This window comes from Anastrepha ludens, chromosome 2 (genome assembly GCF_028408465.1).
Source record: "Anastrepha ludens isolate Willacy chromosome 2, idAnaLude1.1, whole genome shotgun sequence".
In the NCBI taxonomy this organism is placed as follows: Eukaryota; Metazoa; Arthropoda; class Insecta; order Diptera; family Tephritidae; genus Anastrepha; species Anastrepha ludens.
In genome coordinates, this window is record NC_071498.1 from 110,056,226 (window position 1) to 110,079,584 (window position 23,359).

General features: G+C 34.5%; 1 protein-coding gene across 9 annotated transcripts in view; it reads left to right on the plus strand.

Moving 5' to 3' along the window:
* Positions 1 to 23,359, plus strand: part of LOC128855079 (serine/threonine-protein phosphatase 2B catalytic subunit 1) — a 52,138-nt gene that overhangs the window by 26,299 nt on the left and 2,480 nt on the right. For 8 of the 9 annotated variants that reach the window (XM_054089684.1, XM_054089682.1, XM_054089686.1 and 5 more), the window contains 10 exons: positions 4,589 to 4,917; positions 7,676 to 7,787; positions 7,859 to 8,004; positions 13,992 to 14,131; positions 15,289 to 15,366; positions 15,510 to 15,603; positions 16,046 to 16,171; positions 16,302 to 16,383; positions 19,207 to 19,278; positions 23,245 to 23,332. In XM_054089684.1, coding sequence (XP_053945659.1) covers positions 4,589 to 4,917; positions 7,676 to 7,787; positions 7,859 to 8,004; positions 13,992 to 14,131; positions 15,289 to 15,366; positions 15,510 to 15,603; positions 16,046 to 16,171; positions 16,302 to 16,383; positions 19,207 to 19,278; positions 23,245 to 23,332 — 1,267 coding nt within the window. The remainder of the gene's footprint in view (positions 1 to 4,588; positions 4,918 to 7,675; positions 7,788 to 7,858; positions 8,005 to 13,991; positions 14,132 to 15,288; positions 15,367 to 15,509; positions 15,604 to 16,045; positions 16,172 to 16,301; positions 16,384 to 19,206; positions 19,279 to 23,244; positions 23,333 to 23,359) is intronic. The other variant, XM_054089690.1, reaches the window with a different exon arrangement.

The window sequence follows — 23,359 nt, forward strand, 5'->3', positions numbered from 1 at the left end:
ACTAATTTGTTTTATACAAACTCACTTCGAATGCCTCGTTACTTTTAAATATTTTGTAACTAGTCGCAATAAAAACTGAATACAAAAGAAAAATAATAAAAAGTAAAAGAACTTAACCTTTTCGAAATAAAAGGAGTTAAAATCCATAATAGTACAATAGCATTGTAGGTAATTTTTGAAACAATATAAAGCAGAATATTCGACATGGTACAACATTCGCTATTTGAATAATAGTTGAAGGGCTATCTTTGATATTTAATATTAGCAAAAACCAGAAAAATCAGAAGTTTTAAATTCAACTACAGGTAGCGTTTGGTTGCGTATACGCAGCGTGGTCCAAAGAGTCCGAGCATGTGGAGAGAACTTGAAAGCAAACAAGCAGCAGCCGCTGTGTACTACCTTTTAATAATAATAATAATTGCTGCTTTCACGCTTTGCTAGGTGTTTGGCCGAGCTCCTCCTCGAATTGATATTTCTCTACAAATGAAAGAACCTACAGTTGTATGCCGCTTCCGAATGGCAGATGGTTTTTTATATGTATTCTCTCAATAAATTATGAAACTAGTAGTTTTTGTTTTTTTATTTCCTTGATTTGACAGTTTGATACATAGTTGGAGTTTGATAGCCGAACTGCCAGCAAATGTGTTTTGCAGTGAGCCACGGTTTTGACTATAGTTATATATATATTCTGTTAGTTGGCAATTCCCTTTTTTGCCAGTTGATTTATAGCAATTATATTATATACAAGAATAGTGAAAAAAAAAACTAAAATATAGTGAGGAATATAGCGAGAAAGCAAAAAAATATTATTCAGTTAATAAAAAGCGCTGCAGATCAAGTTACTTTTATTAAGGATAAATAAATTTGTATATCTCAATTATTGTATAAAATTGACCTAATAATACAAATTTTCTATTCAATCCCCACCGAATTTTGAGTACAAAAATTATGATACTTACCTACTTTTTCCCTTCACTTGCTGATATTTTAAACATTTAAACTACGCAGCAGATTATTATTTTATCATCACCAATCGAATTATCGAGCTTGCTTTAGCGGCGCTTAGTTATTTCACGTTCATGCTTTTTTGTTGCAATTACAAAAATAAAAATATTGATTCAAAATATCGATGGGACGTTATTATAAATGACCATTGTGTAAATTGCAAAAACCTGTTACTGATTGATCTAAAGTGGTATCCGGAAACGATTACATGAATCAAATGCTGCTTACTAAGGTATTTTTCTTTCTCTGTGAGTGTCCTGCCATTGCTAGAGCACGGCTACGAGTATTGGGTTCCGATGTCATGAGAATGAGTAATATTTGTTCTCTAAAACTGGAGGTTATTTACAGATTTGCCAAAGAATCTGGAAAGTTCTCACAGGACTAACTATCTCTATCTCTGTCTCTGTCTCTATCTCGGTCTCTATTCTTTTCTATTTCTTTCTCTGATACTTTTCTACCTCCCTCCTTGACTATCTACCCCCTTTCCAAGCTTTAAATAAAATGGGCTCTTTAGCCTGAGTGTTTTAGGAGCAACCAAATCTCCTGGTGCTCCTTGGCTCGACCTTTTCAAATTCATTCATTCATTCAAGGTCTTTTTAAAAGTACGTGCATGAGAAAAAACGACTTAATTGTTTGGGGTAATTTTTTTTTTATTTTTCGACATAGTCTTCTTGTAGGCTTATATATGTACGTCGTCCAACACTATTCTAGTTTGTTGATGCTGTCTAAATAATAAAATTTGCCCAATTCTGAAAAATAGCCATTCGATTCTGCAACCACATCCCCGGTTGAATAAAATATTTTTCCTGCCAGCCATTTCTTCTAATATAGGAAGAAATAGTAGTCCGAAGGATCCAGGTATGGATAATAGGTGGAATGTGAATTTTATATCCATTAAGTTTGCTATCACAACTGCTGAGACGTGAGTTGGTGCGTTGCTGGGAGAGAAAACTCAAATAATTATAACGATTTTACTGAAACTTTGTGTGTGTTCTTCCAATACATGCTACTAACTAAACATAACCTCAATACGTACCAGTAGTGCAGTCTCTCTGACTTTGCACGGACTTTTCAAACGAGTACTATATTCATATTGACCATAACTGTATTAGATGGAGTCTTCAGAGAAGCAATCGTGTTGCAAGGATGCTTATTGATTTTACGCTCAATTAGGTCCCGTACGTAATAATCCAGGAGATTAAGGACTGGGGGAGTTAGGCGACCATAATTTCGGCACTATGTGGTCATGGAAATTTTCAGCCATTTAATTTTGTGTCGCCATCGCTTTGCGTGCAGCAGAGTCTTGCTGATAGATGTATGGACTGCCACCGCTGTACACTATCAATCCAGAATTTCACTACTGTCTCTAGAAACTCGATATACACCTCACGAAAAAATTATAAGACCAAAAACGTTTGCTTTTAATTTAAAAGTGTGCAATGTAAGTTATTAAGTTTATGTGAATTTTCTGGTTTAGAAACAAAAAAATATGTCGCGCGAAAAAACTTTAAATAGGGACGAATTTCAGCATGGAGAGAAAGACACCTTACATTGCGAGAGTTGGCTTCAAAATTAAAAAGAAGCAAAACTGAGGTTTTTCATTACTTCCATTTGAAAGAAAGTTACGGATGAACCAAGAGAAGTGGTAGAAAATCAAAACTTAGCATTACAGATGTTCGGGAAATCAAATGTTTAGCTATAAATAAACCAAATAGTCCTGTTGAAACGAAATACACCTTTAATTCTCGAAGATACTACCTGTCGTGCCCAAAAAATTTTGCAAGCGGATTTTAGTTCCGAATATATAAAAAACAGGCCGGATTGGAATTTGCAGAAAAGTACAAATTTTGTAAAGATGAATGGGAAAGAGTAATTTTGTTTTTTTTTTTTAAATTCAGTCTGGTCGAACCAGATAATTCCCAAATATATTGGCATGATAAACGGAAAAAAGGATACGAGAATGGTTCGTAATTTTGAAGAGGGTTCGGTTATGTTTTGGGCAGCCATTAGTGTGAAATACAAAGCGCCGACATGTTTCATATCCACAGAAATTAATAAAGCCAAGTATATAGAATTTCTAGACAAAATACTTACTACCTTTTTTGATGATAATTTTGTTGAGAAGTGGATTTTCCAGCATGACAACGCATGAACGCATGCTTCCAACAAAGCAACAAAAGAGTTTTAGGTAGCAAGAAAAAAAAATACCAAATTTAAAAAACCCTAACCTTAACCGAATCGAACATATATGACCAATACTTTTCTAATCGGTTTCCAAAAATGAAAGACAGTTTGATAGCGCTAAATGCCTAAGAAGTGCAATTATGTCGAATGGTCAAAAATTTATAAAAATATTATAAAAAAAAAACTTGTTCACGCCACTGCATTGTCGACTACAACAAGTTGTAATCAAAGGAGGATCCAATGCCAATTATAAACTAACCCGAAAAATTCAATTTGTGTATTTTAAATATAATACAACAATACAATATTCTTCTTTACTTACTTTACTTTACCTTTTTTAGTAACTAATTTAAGCTTAGTGAAATGTGTGCTTATATCTGGGCATTTTTAAAACATTTATCATTAAAAGTTTAATATTATAATTTTTACCCACTAAGAAGTCCTGGCATGAAGTGTGATGGCATGACATATCCCTTCTTGTTCCCAACCCCTAAAATCATAACTGTAACCATAAAGAGGGCTGAATTCGAACATAGCCATCTGCTATTTATGCGGTTGGTCTTTTGGTTTTGGTCAATATTTTTTCCTCAAAAAAAAAAAACGTGTCAAGTGCTTCAGGGTATTTAATTTTGTTTAGAAGACGTTTTAATCGGATAACTCACTATTGTTCTAGTGCATGCCTTCTGCGAATGAAGTAGAATTTATACCGTAGATCTTCATGGACATGAACTCGACTGATAAGACCCTCAGAAGCATTACTCCTAAGGGCTCTCATTGATTTTGAAGGCTCTTTGTCAATGATCACTTGCACCTGTTGAATAAATTCTGCAGATCGGACAGTGTTAGAATGCCCCTCATGTTTTTTGCTTTTGTAACAGGATCAGCATCGCCGCCTGATGCTTCCAATTCACAGCGAACCTGATGCCCATAGCCATGTATTATCTGAAAAAAAAACGAAAGGAAAAATAATGGCTTCGGGAAGTTATAGCCACATTTATGCCTGTCCTCAACTAGCTTATGCACCCTAGACATATTCCCGATTATATATATAAATAAATATATATGTAAATAATATTCGTGCATTTATTTACGAGGTAGCAAAAGCTATAATCAAGTGTTGTTCACATAAATCATCCCAAGTGCGGCAATTAAAATATAATCTATGTATGTAAGTATGTATGTGTACCGTTTATTCGATTGTGATTAAAATAAAAGAAGCGTAAATTCTAAATATTATTACGAACTTGTGCAATTGCGGAGCTGTCATAGAGTCTAAGACTTGAAAAATGCTCATAGAAAATGTTTCATGGTTGTAATTGCTTGCCACTTGAAAATTATTACTTATTTACATTATATTATTTTCATTTTGTTTTTTTTTTTTTCACTTTTCTTCTCGAAGATGTGCCACTTCCGCCCGCCCACAAGCTCACCATGGACGAGGTGTTCAATGCCAAAACGGGGAAGCCGGACTATGATGCTATGCGGGCGCATTTCTTGCTCGAAGGACGCATGGAGGAGGGCCCTGCGCTGCGCATCATAAATGAAGGCGCCACTTTACTGCGAAACGAAAAGAATATGATTGATGTGGAGGCGCCGGTGACAGTTTGTGGCGATATTCATGGTCAGTTCTTTGATCTCGTCAAGCTATTTGAAGTTGGTGGGCCCCCAGCATCCACGCGATACCTTTTTCTGGGGGACTATGTCGACAGAGGATATTTTAGCATTGAGGTGGGTACGCATATGCGCATATAAAGGGTGGTTAAGTTTCAAGGGCCGGTGTTGATTTTGAATAAAATACAATTTTTTTTAAGAAATTATTATCATTTCTCTTTATTATGATAATATTGGCATGGCTCAATTACGTATGGAATAGAATATTGGCCAAATGGCCGCTGCGGCCTCGGCGGCACACCTCCAAAGACCACCAAATGCAAATAGTTCCTTATCTAAAGGGTGGTTAAGTTTTAAGGGCCGGTGTTGATTTCAAATAAAGTACAATTCTTTAGGAAGTTATTGTCATTTCCCTTTATTATGATAATATTGGTATGGTTCAATTATGCGTGGAACAAAATATTGGCCAAATAGTCGCCGCGGCCTAGGCGGCACACCTCCATCCGATGGTCCAAATTTTCGATGGGGGTGAGGCATAATTGAGGTTCTATGCCGTTAATGTGCCGAAATATATCATCCTTTAGCTCTTGAATTGTTACTGGCTTACGTCGTTGATGTTTAGGTGTGGTTCACATTCAACATCGGCCTTTGATATTTAACCACCCTTTATATGTGCATACAATATGAAAAAGAAAAGTATTGTGAACACAAGCACATTCAATCTTTTCATTACTCAATAACACAATTTTTTTATATCTACACATACATATGCATGTATATATATATGATCAGGCTGGGTCGCAAAAAAATTTAGTAATAACATCACTTTTTGGTTTTACATCTTACTTTGAGAGAATTTTTTCGCCTTAGTCGCGCCATTGATTATAACTTGTGACCGGAATCAAAGGATAAATATTTTTAAGCATTTTACAAGGTGGCCAAATTAATCTACAATTTTGTTTTTGAATAATTTTTTTACGTAATAAAAAAATTTTGCTTAACATTTTTCACCCAAACTGAAGTGGTGCTGTTACCAAACTGACACAAAAGGCTGATGCGTGTTAAGCATAACATATTTTTAAAAACTTAGTTTAACTGTAAAAAATTCTAGATTGTTGGAGGTGCCTTGCAATATGAGGTGGCGCGAAATGAATCACCCAATTTTGTTTTTGAATTACTTTTTTACTAAATAAAAAAATAATTTTAAGTGATTTCCCATCATTTCGACCTTCGTGTGCTCCGTTGCTTATCTGGTTGTACATCGTACGTACGATTCTAGAAAAATTAGCACCTGTTGGCAAGAGTTATCCTTGAATTATCCGCTTGATTTCACATCTTACATTATTTTTGCTGGTAATAGCAGAACCAAGATATATAATGTCTTTGACCACATCGAATTTATTTATTTATTTTCGACTCCATCGAGGCGATCCAAAAAATTGTGACAGCCGAATTGAACGCGATTCCGGCGGATGAGTTTAAAAAATGTTTCCTGCAGTGGAAGGACACCTACCAGCGGTGTATGACGCTCAAGGGTCCTATTTTGAAGAATATTAGTTGTATAAGCCAAAAGGTTTAATAAGACTGCTTAAAAAAATAAGGCTCATTAGTTTTCAATCAAACCCTGTAGTTGTTAACTTTTATCTGTGGTTTAAGACGCCGCAACTCCTTGTCCTATTTTATCGCCAGTCCCAATCATGCGGACTCCTTTTCAATAGCCGTGAAAGTAACGGGACATTCCGCTTGGTATGACCGTTGATGTCGATGTCATCAGCATACGCAAGGAAAGTTCGGTATCATTCTACCCCCGCTCTGCGATCTATACTCTCCATAATAAAGTTGAAGATATTGCTGACCATAGGAAATCTCGAATTGGGTGTCTGAAGCCTCGAACGGGATGAAAAGGTTCGGAGAAGCCATTTCCTATCTTGACGGAACTTTGTGTGCTACTCAACGTCGACGAATAGGTGATGCGTGTCAACTTGATCCTCATGGCTCTCCAGGATAAGCCACAGTGTAAATATTTGGTCGACGGACAGAAGGTTTCAGTTTATCACATGGCAGGCAGGATGGAATTTTATATGCGATAGCGATGATGCTTATCCCTCGACATTTGGCGCAGTTCGTGGGGTATCCTTTCTTTAGGATAGGACAAAGGCTACTGGGACTTCAATCCCCGGGCATGTTTGCTTCTTGCCATATCAAGTCGATAAGTCGGTGTATGTTTCCTACCAACTCATCCCCTCCAGCTTTAAACAGTGCGCAAGACTTTGTTGTTTTTGAGACGCTGCATTGCAACTCGCCCTTCGGCAAGACTTGGGGGCAGGATCGGTACTCCATCATCCCTGATTAGGTATTGCGAGATATCAGCTCCAGAGACAGCATTGTTGTCTTCTGCGTCTACCAACAGTTTGGGGAAGTGTTCCATCTCGTCATTACAGGATGACGCCCCGGTCTTGAAACTTTGTGACCTTCAGTTTTTGGTGAAATTTTCGGGCGTAATTTCTGTTGTGACTCGTTTTGCAGCATCGTGGTAATAACAAAATTTTTTTTCCATCAACAAATTTAATTATCTCAATCTCTACCATCATCATATATGAATTCTTTTAAATGTTAGCGACAAAAAAGTTATTAAAACAATTTTCGATATTTTTAAGGCGTGGTTAAGGTGAGAGTTTATTTTGAGACTGAATGCTATACAAACTTTTTTGCCATATAATCGACCCGGTCTAATGTATGTGCTGTATATGTATATGTATGTGTATAATAATATATGTATAATGTGTTTTATATCATAAAAATTTGTTTTTAAACATTATGACTTTTTACATTCATCTGCATATGTTTTCTACCAAATCTCCCTTCATCTCGGCAGTGTGTGCTTTACTTGTGGGCGTTAAAGATTTGGTATCCGACGACACTGTTTCTATTGCGCGGCAATCATGAATGCCGCCACCTTACAGAATATTTCACGTTTAAACAGGAATGTATGACCTTTATTTATGCCCCTAATATATTTTGTTGTTATTCACTAATTTTATTCCATTATGAATTGAAGGCAAAATAAAATATTCGGAATATGTTTATGATGCCTGTATGGAAGCATTTGACTGTTTGCCATTGGCGGCGCTGCTTAATCAACAGTTCCTCTGCATTCATGGTGGATTATCACCCGAGATTTTCACATTGGATGACATAAAAAAGGTATTTGAATTATGCACAAATGTAAAATTATTTAATTTAGGAATTTTTCATAGTAGTATGCATTTTTACAAGCCTTTGAATTTATTAAGGAATAAATTAGAAATAAGTATAGAGTAATTTGTGTTAAGAAATTGTAACAGGTTATGGGAAACAAACTGTGTTGTATAAATATATGTATGTATATATGGTAATTAGGCAAAGTCATCCGAATTTATTGTATTGTGACTTTGTTGTGTTTATTTTAGTTTTTAATTCTGATTACATTTAACCCTCTAACGCAGAAGAGTTCCTTGGGGTATTTATTTTTTAAATCACTTAATCTGTTTATAAATCAGTTTTTAAAGGTTCACATTTGTGTCATGTTGTTCGTTATTGATAGCCCTACTGTACATTTCTATCAACTAAAAGAGTCCAGCATTAGCTAATTAAAGTGAAAAATTACGAAGTTATTGCCAGTTGAGTGTCAAAAGTCAGTTGGCGAAACTCAAAAAGCATATTTATAATAGTCATATCGGGTTATAATTTTTTGCTGTTTCGTGTAAGCATAAAGTGTTTTTGTTCGTTATCAAAAAGTGGGAGAAGAAGTAAAATATGCGATTTATAAAAGGTATTTCAAAAGTGACGCCTAGATGCCAGTAGTGGATGATTTCTAGACGATACCTTCTTTTTTTAAAATATATATAATAAAATCATAATATTTATAAGACAACTTTGACATTTGTCAAGTAGACAGATGCACAATTTTACAACGCGTTAAAATTATTGAGACTTATTATAAAAATGGCCGCCGTAGCCCAAAGGGTTCGTGCTTGACTACCATTCGGAAGAGCACAAAATCAAATAGCTGTGCATGAAATACCAAAATGATAGAAAAACAAATGGCAAACTTCGGAGAACTACAAATAAAAAAATTCGTGATTTTTTGATGGAAAGAATCGTTCAAGTGAGTCATGAGTCCACAATTCAAAGGTTAGTGAAAAAATTCCAAGAAACTGGCTTTGTCGAGGATAGAAAATGAACTGGTAGACAAAAAACTCGACGATCTGTTGAGAATATCGCTGCTGTAGCGCAAAGTGTTGCTGAACAACCTTCAACTTCCATATCTCGACGTTCTCAAAAATTAGGCATTAATGAAACGACTGTTTGGCGGATTTTACCTGTAGACGGTGGACATTTAAATTATGTAATTTTCCACGCATAATTGTTAAGAGCCGTATTTTGTATAAGAATACTGAAGCCTGAAAGAAGCAAAATTTTTACATGTTTCATTTTAAAGCAACATCCATGCGCGTATTTTGAAAGACCCTTTATAATGTGTTTTTGCCTGTGGGCTGCCATGGGAAGTTAGCAATACACAATTTCCCTTCTTTGCAGGGAGCAAGTGCTTCTTCTAGGTGAATCTTTGCACAGTTTATCACCTGTGTTGTAGAATCAAGTTAGATAATATTGAAATTATATCTGAACGAAGTAACGTTGCAACAAAAGGGGGAAAATTTTACATTCTACACAAAAGAGTAATTTTTAGGATACAGAAAGATCCATCACGAAAACAGAAGCACACTCACTCCCTTTGGCCGAGTTTTGTTTGGATTAGGCATAGTGCATATGTAAAAACGATCGGTTGCTTGGCCGTTTACTGCACCAGAGGAACTAGAGTCGCCAAGTGCAGTCAAGTCCATTCGACCAATGAGTCCAACACACAGCGGCTGATGTGCGTTATGATGGATTAGACCACATGCCTCTGTATGGCTGTCCAAACAAGTATAGGTACTGCAAGGCATCACGAACTTAATGCGTTTGTCGGAAATGTGACTTTCATTTGTGTTGCTGTGTAGCTGAGATTTGCTTTCTATCATACCATATTAAAATGTTCGTTTCAGTTACTTTCAATTTCATACACAAATAAAATTCTATCACATATTATACTTGGCCTGAATGCTTGAAATTGTCTAGCAGTCATGCCTACTTCCCCAAAGTAGTGCATTTAAGGAATTAAAAGTTTCCTGCCATATTTATGTTAAGAAATAAAGGGTACTAGTGGCGTTGTAAAATCAGATACTCCTTTTTTTGTTTCCTTTCCTTTATATTAGACCTGTTTTGTATTGGTGCTTCCGTACCCAAGAATCTTCCAATAAAGAAGAGATCGAGAGAAGATTTTAAGTTTTTGCTGGATACATTTTTACTTGTAACAATTTGCCGGTAAGAAAAACAGCTTTGTACTAGCTTATTGAAGCCCCAGCTCTCGTGGCTGTTCTATTCGTTGCCCGCTAAGCATCCATGCTTTGAGACTTGAGGAATAAGAATTATTCCTTCCAGCAAATTCCTCTCAAATATCTTGCTTCTGCGGAAAAAAGATTTAGGCATCAAGCAGCAACAATAATAGCCAACATTGTTTACTTACGCCTGTAGAAATAGCAGGTGTAGATATCTTTCGCTTGCAGAATTCAAACAGTCATTCTGTTTTCAGAAATTTAGTTACTGGCTGATAAAGCAAAATGTGAACAGGGCTGTTGTAATCAAGAGAGTAGATATGCATGTTGTATAGAGACAAAATATACAATATAGCAGCCTCGTGACGTTAGTAGTTTGATGATAAAATTTAGGGTGAATTATCACAATAAAAGGATGATCTTTATCCATACGACGACGGTGGAAGTGCAAATTGAATGATTAAAATGCAAAGTAGCGACAAAACAAGTTACAATGTTGAGGTGCTCTCTTTAATTAACGAGCGCTATAATTAATTCATTAATTAAGAAGTGTATAAGCAATGGAAAGTGATAGAAATTCTCAGTTGTGAGAGAGATTTCGGTTGCGAGAAATAAAGCAATGTCGCGTGATGCCAAAGAGCATACCCGTACAGTAAGCTAGTAAGCTCAAATATTTGGGTGTCTAAGATCCATTAGTAATTTGGACTCTGAAATATTGAATACAAGCTTTTTTCCAACAAGCTACTAACGAGTTCAATTGACGCGCGTATTTTACTGTTTCCTATCTACTGATGTGCTTTTGATTTCCAATATATGATACAACGGAGGCCGACTTGGTTCAATGTGTTTATGCCGTCAAATCGGATAGTTTAAGCGTATAGCCCTTTGCATTTTTTTCAGTATATTCTGCAGAAGCTATGTAAAGGAAGAAGAGGAAGGAACTGTGCCACCGTTTTGTTCTATCCAGACGAAGATTCACCACTGTAGGTAAAAAATTGTTTAATGAGTTGGAGGGTCTCAGCTCTGTAGCATTAATGATCTTTTAATTTTTTTGAAAAGTTCGCATTGGTTTTAGGGAGATCAGTACAAGTTTCCCATGCGGTATCACGAAGGGCTATGCGCCTGTGTGTGTCTCATAGTGAATAGCCGCTACAACTTAACGTAACCTGGTTTATGACAGAGAAAACGGTCCACATTGGTTTTGACGTGATAACGTCTTATAATTCGATTTAGCCGGCTGCACGCACGAAAAAATGTGTCGTTACCATACTCATTTGTCGTTACCTTGCTCATTTGTCGTTACCTTGCTCATTGCCGTTACCTTGAATGTACGGCAAGCGAAAGCGCGGAACGAACGACAAAGCAAACAAAGCAAACGAACGGCAACGTTCGACATCTTGTTCTCTCCTACTTAAGTGAGCGTATATATGTATGTATATGCGCATATGTACATATATAAATTCACGTATTTGTATTTGCATATGCCTTCTTATTGATTATTATTAATTTGATTTACTTGAAGAATTTAAAATAAAACCAAGTTTGTTAATAATACCTGTTGTCTTAATGTTATTATTATTAATTTTTTTATTATATATGAAGGAAAAAAGAGGTTGTCTGTAAAGTCGGTTTACTGACGATAGTTTAACGTGACAACGTCATAAGAAAATATTGATGGAATGGTTGCAATTTTCAAAACAAAATTTTAATTTTATTTGTTTGATGGATATTTTGTATGGATATAGAGGAGGAGGTAAATGGAATTGCAATGGAATAGGTCAAATTACATTTACACAAACGTGAAAAATGACGAAACATTTATCAAATTCATGAAAGATATCTTCAATTTCGATTGTGCATCAGACCATCATCGATTTGCCTTTTTCAAGACACTTTACCCTCGAAACACTCCCTTTCATTTCCTACTTTTTCTATCACCGTCCTATTCTCATTACCATGCACCCAGGAAGAAGGCATATGCAAACACAAGCATGTGAATTTATATACCTACATATGCGCATATACATACATATATATGCTCAGTCAAGTAGGACAGAGCCAGATGTCGAACGTTGCCGAACGCGGGGGCCGATTGTGCTCTTTGTCGTTCGTTCCGCGCTCTCGCTTGCAGTTCAAGCACATTAGCTTACATTTGCTTGCGTACGGAATAGATTCGTATATTTGAGATGTCCATATGATTTGTATGCATCTTTACATATAGATTTGTTCGTTTTGAAAATTGCGCGAAATTGTATATGTATAATACATATAATATATTATATTAGTATAAACATATCTTATAAGGTATATGGTAAATATTACCATACATTTTATCCTTCATATATAATAAAAAAATTAGTAATAATAACATTAAAACAACAGGTATTATTAACAAACTTGGTTTTATTTTAAATTCTTCAAGTAAATCAAATTAATAATAATCAATAAGAAGTCATATGCAAATACAAATACGTGAATTTATATATGTACATATGCGTATATACATACATATATACGCTCACTTAAGTAGGAGAGAGCAAGATGTCGAACGTTGCCGTTCGTTTGCTTTGTTTGCTTTGTCGTTCGTTCCGCGCTTTCGCTTGCAGTTCATTCAATGCAATGAGCAAGGTAACGGCAATGAGCAAGGTAACGACATATGAGCAAGGTAACGACACATTTTTTCGTGCGTGCAGCCTGTTAAATCGAATTATAAGACGTTATCACGTCAAAATATACGGTAATATTTACCACATACCTTATAAGATATGTTGTATACTAATATATGTATATATATAAACATGCATATACAAATACAATTTGGCGCAATTTTCAAAAAGAACAAATCTATATGTAAAGATGCATACAAATCATATGGACATATCAAATATACGAATCTATTCCGTACGCAAGCAAATGTAAGCTAATGTGCTTGAACTGCAAGCGAGAGCGCGGAACGAACGACAAAGAGCACAATCGGCCCCCGCGTTCGGCAACGTTCGACATCTGGCTCTGTCCTACTTGAGTGAGCATATATATGTATGTATATGCGCATATGTAGGTATATAAATTCACATATTGGTATTTGCATATGTTTTCTTCCTGTGTGCATGGTAATGAACCATTTCTCTGTTGAGAATAGGACGATGATAGAAAAAGTAGGAGATGAAAGGGAGTGTTTCGAGGGTAAAGTGTCTTAAAAAAGGCAAATCGATGATGGTGCCTCTTAGTGTTGTTGACTTATTAACGTCTGATGCACAATCGAAATTGAAGATATCTTTCATGAATTTGATAAATGTTTCGTCATTTTTCACGTTTGTGTAAATGTAACTTGACCTATTCCATTGCAATTCCATTTACCTCCTCCTCTATATCCATACAAAATATCTTTCAAACAAATAAAATTAAAATTTTGTTTTGAAAATTGCAACCATTCCATCAATATTTTCTTATGACGTTGTCACGTTAAACTATCGTCAGTAAACCGACTTTACAGACAACCTCTTTTTTTATCACAATTTTTTTTATTCAAGGCCAAAAACTTCAAAGGAAAGACTTCACATTTTTTGGCAAGGGTTTCTGTGATTTTTGTTTAATACTCTTGACGTTCTTCTTTCATTTGATTACACATATTTCTATTTCATATAATTTTATAAAATTATTTAGGATAATTTTTTAAGGCCGGCTTTAAAGTTCTATAAAATTGTTATTATTATTATTGTTTTATTATTGAATTTCGTTAAAAAAAAACTATGCTAAAATTTAAATGTGTTTTTATAGTTGAACAGATTTAGAGAGCCGCCTGCTTTTGGTCCCATGTGCGATCTGCTTTGGTCTGATCCATTGGAAGACTTCGGTAATGAGAAGAATAGTGACTTCTTTTCACATAATTCAGTGCGGGGATGTTCCTACTTTTTCAGGTGAGTTCGTAACTAGTAAATGTAAATATGTACATTATGATTCATCATACTCCAGACAAAATAATTACTAAATAATTCGGAAAATATTAAGATTTACGTGAGTTAGAACTGCAAGGGGGCGCAAAATTAATCACACCATCGAAACATTTATAATTTTTCAAATGGTCAATCATATTCGACATTTGTGAGGTAGACAGCTGCTGTATACCAACACACAAATAATGGAACACTTAAAGGCCAAAATAAAGATTTTCATCATTCAATCCAATTTTTTTGTATTTAGTAAAAAAGTTATTCACACAAAATTGTATGATTAATTTTGTGCCACCTTGTATTTTAAGATACCCCCAAAAATCGAGATTTTTTCCTATTAATATTAGTTACAATATTAAAAAATATTTTTTTTTTTTAATCGTTAGGAAAGAAATCGCGCAGTATTGCCAGGGTCTGCACATTTAAAATTTAGATCAAAATGACCACTTTCTCCCTTCAAAATCATTCCGTATATGAAACTTTTTTACTCAAACTAGAAAATGTTTGAGATTATTTCACTGGTTCTACTTGCGTCCTTGCAAAGAACTATTTACATACTAGGAAGGATTAATTTTTAATAGAGAGCGACCGAACTTCAGCTCAGGCTTTGGTTTCGACCACAAAAGTTGTCACAAGTTGCCATTCTAAGTTGTCGATATCGATAGTTCTCATGCAGCTAGAAAAACACTCAATACTTGTGATAATTTAACCTCTCATAGTTGAAGAACTCGACATTGTAATGTAGAAACAATAGCTATTTTGTATTTGCTAGCAAAACCGTCTTGACGTATTGAGCTGACGTGCAGCACTTAAAATTTTTTCATTAGGCACACTCGATTAAAGAGCAGATGATATTGCATCGCAATTTTTTTCAACAAAAAATGTAGGCTTTGATAACAGTATTCGAAAAATATTACATAGACTAAAAGTTCATATAACTTTTCAATAAAAAAAAATATTTGAAATGTTCGACCAATGATCGACATTATTTTTGCGGAGCGGAACTGAAGTTTTGTGGCTGAAGTCGAAGCCTGAGCCGAAGTTCGGCCGTTGCCTATTAAAAAAAAATACTTTCTGGTAAATAATAACATTATTGTAAACACGCAATTCCTTCCTCTTCACAGCTATGGCGCCTGCTGTGAATTTCTACAAAAGAACAATTTGTTGTCGATAGTGCGTGCCCATGAGGCGCAAGATGCGGGGTAAGTGAAATTTTTTAATATATATATTTTCACGCTTTGAAATTTCATTTGAAATCAAAAGGGGCGTTTGGATAAGTACTTTTATATACATGTATGTTCATAAGTATTCACATGATTTGTTTATTTTTCACATTGAATGCCAGATATCGCATGTACCGCAAAAATCAGGCCACGGGTTTCCCTTCGTTAATCACCATTTTCTCGGCGCCTAATTATTTGGATGTGTATAACAACAAGGTATTTGCCTCATATTGTGCTCTAAAAAAAACAAATTAAGAATAAAAAAAAGATAAAGAAAACATTGGTAGATGTATACATAAGGTGGCTCAAAATTAATCACCCTTCGGAAGATTTATCATTTTTTCAAATGGCGTCCTACATCAATCTCATTTGACGGTTGTGAACTAGACAGGGGGCGTATACAAACAGACCAGCAGTGGAGGGCGTAAAGGTCAAACAGAAAATTTCCATCGCTCAAAATAATTTTTTTATATAGTAAAAACATTTATTTAAAACACTTTGGTTGATTAATTCTGCGCCACCTTGTATTTATATCGCACTTCTGTTAGTTGGCTATTTTGATATTTGTTGGTGTGGCAATTATTGCATTTAATATTTATAATGCTTTCTAATTATATTTGGCGCTGATGCAACACAACGTAATGACATTTGACAAAAGGCAGCTGTACTGAAATATGAAAATAACGTTATGAATATTCGACAATTTAATTGTTCGCCACATCCATATTGGTTGCCAAATTTCATGGATGTGTTTACGTGGTCATTGCCATTTGTGGGTGAGAAGGTAATTTAGTGCACATAATTACCTATATGATTTTTCATACATAGGTATTGCACACACAATACAGATACACATACATACACAATTATGTGTAAATTAAAAAAATATCTCAGTTAGTGAAATATTTTTGCAGGTGACTGAGATGCTGGTGAATATTCTTAACATCTGCTCAGATGATGAATTGGTGACCGGCCCAGATGATGAATTGGAAGAAGGTATAGAAAAATTCAAAGTCATTGATATTTTAAATCGATTGAGAAATTTGAGAAGCCAAAATCAAAAGATGAAACCATTGAAAAGAGTCGATAGAAAAAATATTCCTTAAAAAAATCAAATATAATTTTTAATTGGAAAGTCGAAGCTTGAAAAAAATATTTGTTTTCCAACTAGCGAAGTCATCTAAATGTCTTGGGTATTTTAAGCAGGATTATTTTGAAATTAGGGCAACCGATATATTGTCACATCTCAATACAAAAATATAACTCAAATAAGTTCGATTACTTTGAGCCTGCAATATATAATAATAATGGGCGTTTCTGTTTTAGAGGTATTGAAAAATCTCGCGGTGTAGTTGAATGAGTTTGTGCGTGACTACCATTCGGTAGGTCTCGGCGTCGAAACCGATAAAACTTCAAAACGTTTTTTTAGTAGTGGTCCCCCTTCGGCAGGCAATAGCAAGTCCCTGAGTGTAAAGCGCGGGCTAACTATAGCACCCTATTATTTCGACTAATTTTGATTATTATTGTTTGGTTTAATGTTTATTGTTTTTCCACTGTACAACAAAAACCATATGACTCACAATTTATACAAAAACTTTATACAAAAATTAGAAAAATTGCATACATTTTGATCAAACTTTCACAATGTTTAATTAGAATTAAAGCCTATTTAATTTTACCGCTATAAAGTGTAAGTTGCAAAAATGTCATTGAATTTTTAGAATTTTTTCCCCTGATCGTGTTGCGCAAATTACTCATTAAAAAAAAACAACAAAGAAAAAATTGTGATTTTGTTATATAGAAACAGGAAAAAAAACTTATAAAAAATCAACAGGAAAAAATCATAGAAAAAAAAAACATAAAAAATCGACAGGGCATTTTAGAAACTTCAAACTTACACTTTATAATACTAACTTTTAATAAGCTATAAAACTACAAACTAAAAATTTGTTCAGAAATTTTAATTAAAACCGTGGGATTTTATGAGAAGTTTGTGGAATTTTCTAAATTTTTGTATAAAGTTTGAAATTTGGATTTATATGAATTTTGCTCCACAAAAAGCTTTTACAAAAAGAAAGAACATTGAAAAACGAAGAAAAATGTGTCAAAACTAGTCGACATATTGTGGTACTATCGTATGGCGCGGGCTGTACACATTTACATAAATCAATTCCCAGTGAGAATCCAGAAGGTGTGGCCAATCGATAACCGGCTCTCTGCGATTTTTAATGAATCAGCTGATTTGCTGACGCAATAGGGGATGTGCCAGCGGTTTGTTTATAAAAAAATTTAGTTTGTCTTGGTGACATAAAAAAAATGTCCGGCATTTGTCATACTTGCTTATTTAATTCATTGACGTCTGAAGAACAACTGATTGGACGAGAGAAAGGCCTGATTATGCATAACTTCAGATAAATTTTAAACTGCCAGATGAAAATCTGTTGAATGCATTTTGTATATGCCTGATTACCCGTAAAATTCGAAAAATTAGCAATCTATTTAGTATTTGATGAAAGTTTCCTTAAGTGACATTTCAGGTAAAGTAATACCAATAGTAATATTTTTACAGTGTTTTGTTTAAGCGTGTTGTTATATTATATTGTTAGTATAATATGATCATTATTTTCAGAAACACCTTCGATTTGCCATTTCTCTGCTCGCTATGGTTGTGATCTTCTCGCTATGGTTGGGATCTTCTCGCTTCATGAAAAATTTGCAGGTGAAAGCAATAGGGAAAGTTATCGAGGAAGGCCGCTAGCGAGTACGGTTATAACGCACTATTTTCAGTGCTGCCAACTCTTCAACACTTCAAGAGAGCTTCATTAGACCGCGTTCATACAGAGCAAATTTTTTTGCTTGAACTTTGCGAACTCTGGTAGTTTAGTTTTTAATCTACTGGCAACAACGACATTGAGAAGAAGACTGTGACAGAGCATGAGCATCATAAGCAAGGAGTTGAAGCAACAAACACTGTTTTTTGTTGTTATAAAATGAGTCAAATGATCGTAAAGACTCGCTAGTTCCAAGTTGCCTTTACTAAATGTTTTCAGTAAAATTTCTATAACTCTCTAAGTTTTACTCTGATTTGCTTGAAATTTTGATAAGAAATTACGGAAGCTTTAAACTTTTCAAATATATGAAAGCCACAAGTTTAAAGTTCGCGATTTATTCACTTATATCTGTTATTGCCCACTGGGGGGAATCACTATTATAAGAAAGCAAATATTAGTCTCGAAAACTCTTCTTAATGAAACTGATTTTCGATACAACTTTTTAAGAAGATATTTTTATACTAGTGTTAATAAACATTGCTTTGTCATTAGCTTTGTTTTCCGTTTTCTTCAAAATCGAGCTTGAAATACCCAAATCGTAGAAGAATTTTTTATATTTAAAAGGCGTTTGCGTTTACAATTTATATAAATATTTACACAACTAAGTTCACATTTACAAAACTGTCGACCTCAATACTTCAGGCAACTCAAGTTTATTCTCTGAATTATTTTTAATATTCTCCATGTGTAGAAATCGATGTTGTCGGCACTCGTAGTAGTAGCTAGCAAAGCACTTATTCTCAGTAGTAACTATGCATTTACAAATTGTATACCAACAATTAATATCACAATGTAGAATAAATATTTTCTAAAAATTCGATAAATTCTTAATAAAATTTCTTTAATTCTTTAATAATAGTAATCATTTAATACCTATATTTATATGTATATGTATAACGAAATGGTTAACTCTATGAATGTACGTCTGTGTGTCGGTGTGCATGCGTATTTATTTTATTTTCTATATATCAATGAAATCAAATCAAAGAGCTCCGCAAGAAAATCGTTCTTTTGCCAGTGAACACAAACAGTACACCACCACCACCAGCTACAAAACCAGGTAAGCGTACCGATTCGCGCTTTTTTAGTTGGATTAAAAATAAATAAGTACTTACGTGCCTACATACATATGTATGTATTGTACTTAATGTACATATATAGTAATAGTAAATAGCGCTTATTGCTTATGAAGTGCACTGGCTTGCCAAGTAGCTTGAACTCTATTTTCCTCTTAATTGTATGCAAAATTGGCTTTTAGTGAAGTTTAGTGCATTGTTTTTTTGCTCTTAGGTGCCACAGAGCTAAGCTTTTATATTTTCATGCGGGTACTTTTATACATACATACAAACATAAGAGCTTCAAATTCACCTGAGATAACCGATTCAGATTTAAACAATAATGGTAAAAAAAAAATTTATTTTACTTGATTGTTCTATTACACTTTGAAAATCAATAATGAAATCATTTAAATCAATTTAGAATTCTTTGTGATAAAAATATTGAAACACGGATGACTGGTTTCACCAATCAATTTTAAATTTATCACATAGTTCAAATTTAGGGAATTTCGTATTAAAATCTTACAATTTTAAATTACAACAGTCTGCTAAATTCTAGAATTGATAGATGAGACTAGGAGCCTTTTAGATTTTTTGGAAGTTCTATAACATACAGGAGTAGGCACTCAAATCCCACTTGTGTAGCGTTCAGTTAGGGTTGAATTTTGATGGAGTCCAGTAGGCAGGTTTTTTGTCTTATTTCATGGTGTTCATAGTATTTCATATACATTTTTTTCCTTATTCGGGTGTGCAATTGGTAAGTCGGTAAAAAAGTGAAAAAATTACAATAAAAACAGTGGGGGAATATGCTAAGACTAAAATTTTAACTTTACATCGGGAAAGTGAGAGCAGCAAAGATATTCTTTTACAAAATACAGTGCGTCCGGTGGCAGAATTAGTTTTTAAATTTAAAGTTTCTCCCTAACCGCTGAGAGTATAAGCGGGGATGGTACTGTATTAACACATGGGCTGAACAATCCCGCGCTTAACAAAGAAAACACGTTTTTTGTTAAAATTTAGCTTTATTCATAGACGTAATTTCCATCAAGAACCACGCAATCATTTAAGTGCCACTCTAACATTTCAATGCCACTTTTGTAGAACGATTTATCTTCTGTCTCAAAATAGGCCTCAGTTTCAGCGATAACCTCTTCACCGGAAAGCATTTTTTTTTTAGGTCTGCGATCAGCCAGTAGTCACTGGGAGCCAAATCTGGCGAATACAGTGGATGTGGGAGCAATTCGAGGTTCAGTTAATGTAGTTTTGTCATTGTTTTGTTTGACTTGTGCGTTGTCTTGAATGTTAGAAAACGCGGCACCCATTTTGTACGGAGCTTTCCCAAAGCCAAATGCTCATGCAATATATTACCGCCTCATCTGGACGTACATTGCGTCGTGCATCATCGGTGTCTCTACGACCAAATTTGAAGTGGGCAAACCATCGTTTTATTATTATTTCTGATGGAGCGGAGTCCCCATAACACTTTTCAAGCCATTGCTTCGCTTGAACGGAATCTTTTCCCATCAAGAATCAATGAAAAATTAAAACATGAAAATCTTTTTGATCCATTATTTTGAAAATAACAAAAGAGGCGTCACTCTTAGCACAATAACTCACGAACTAATGAATAGAATATCATGACATTTTAACCGCTATCTTTTTAAGGTGAGTACTAACTGAAAAAGAGGTGAATGAAATAAAACTAGTGCAATCTATGTGTTAGCCTCGAGTTTAGTCCATGTATTAGCTTCGTTTTTGTTTTCATTAATAAAGTTGTACTTATCTTTAAAACTTAATTACAACAAATATCTAAGCTATGGCCTTAAGCTAAATAGTGCTAATCCATAATAAGAAAGCAGTAAATTTAAATAGGTTATAGTAATGGTTTTTGATCAGATTTTGTCGCATATATTACAATATTTTAAGAAGCTTACAAAAGTTTCAAGAATGTCTAGGGTTGGGCTTGTTAGGATTTCCATTGGCTTTGTATTGGGTAGAGAGTTTTTGTATAGGTTAAAAAATTGACATTTTACAAAAATGTGTTCTATGTTGATTAGGGATGTATTGCAGTATTTGCATATATTTGTAATGTTTTTATCTATTGAATGTTGGTTTGTCAAAAGGCTGTGTCCTAATCATATTCTTGCAAATTTTACTAGGCCTTTTCTTGTTAGTTAGATAGAGTTGTGGTCGATTTTGGAGTTTTTGTTCATAGTTAATTTTTGCGGGCTTATTTTTTTATATCAAGTGGTAGTTTTGTCGTATGTACTATTTTGTTTAAGTGTAAAAACTTTCTTGATATAGCTTTGTATGTCCCTGGCTAAGTGATTAATAGTAATAAGATGGCGTCTCAAGACCTCCTTTGCAGTTAGATCGGATGCTGTTGTTTTTTTTAAGTAAATTTTTTATGCTGTCTGCATAAATGTTATTATTTTTTAGGCTTTTTATGGTTTCGAGAGATGAAAGGGAGTCGGTGGCGATTGCAAATTTACCTCAACTGTGGCTGGCAAGTTTTATGGCTTCATAGATGGCTATAATTTCTGCCGTGGAATTCGAGCTATAGGCTGGTAACTGTCCTACAATAAATGTTTCATCATTGTAGACTGCACTGAAACATACAAAATTTCCAATTTTTGTGCCATCTGTGTACCATCTTGAACGTTTTACGCCAATTTGAGAGTTCAAAGAAGGGTTTTTATTGTACATTTCTGGTAATGTTTCAGTTTTGGTAAAGAAATGTAATGACGTGTCTGCAGAGGTTGGAGGAAGGCTTATTTAGCCACGAAGATGCAGTGAACGGGTGAACAACGTGCATTCGTAAGCGAATCATATTTCAAGGCCAATGATTCATGTGCAACTGCTCGTCGCAGGTTTTGTTCACGTTCCAATATTCGAAATTTATGTGATGCCCCAATTGATTTGATTGATCTTCATGATTCAGTGATATGAAGACTTCGGGCAACAAGTTAGGTGTCATACAGCCCACTGCCGGGTCCCAGCCAAATCATTGTGCATGAAATATTGAAGGAGGATCTTAGATTACAACCTTTCAAAATTCAAATGGAGCAAGCGCTTAAGCCTAATGATCACAATTTGCGTAAAAATTTCTGCGAGACAATGTTGGAGCGACTTCGTACGGTAAGCACTATCTTTTGGAATGGAAGGACAGATCCCACTACTAAAACATCAACGGACACTTCACAGCCCCAAAGTGACGGTTTGGTGTACATTGTCATGCAGTGGAATAGTGAAAATCGTCAAGGGCAAGCAATTTATGTTGACGGGGCCACTTATCGGCGTATGTTGAACGAATATTTTTTGCCTATAATGAGAGAAAATCCTTCCTTCAGTATATAGTTCAATTCTGGATTTATTTCAGTATAGGGTGCTATCCCTATTGATAGTATGTATAGTATACATGAAGGTTTTAGCGCCGTTAATCTCAAACAAGGCACAACATCACCTGGTGAGAATTGGTTTGATTTTCGAGCATTGGGCTTATATGAGCATTTGATTGTAAATATTTTATTAAAACAAATTTTTATTAATTGCAATTATATTTTGAAGCCATATTTGCAAAAAACGAGGGAATTTATGTACATATATATATAAATATTTATGTGCATAATTTTTGTGTATTTGCTAAGCTGTTTTTAGCTCAATCTTCGCTTATACTTTTAAAATTTCTCATACACTCATACATATGTAAATATATAACATATGCACAACAAACACAATTGCACATATACCTATATTATACTTACATACAAACACACATTTATTCGAAAGAGTTACAACGCGCAGCTTAAAATATCGCCAAGCTGTTTACTAAAGCAAAAAAAAACTGTATTCGCCACTGTTTGGTTAACAGTATAGCATTCTTGTATGTATATGAATATGTAGTACTTGACTAAATTCGTATAAATAATTAAATATTCAGCCTACATATTTTTCGTTTTATTTCACAGTATCTGGAGTATCAGCGCTACGTAAAGAAATCATACGTAATAAGATCAGAGCCATTGGCAAAATGTCACGAGTTTTCTCGGTATTAAGGTGAGTGACTTGGGTGCGAAAATATTT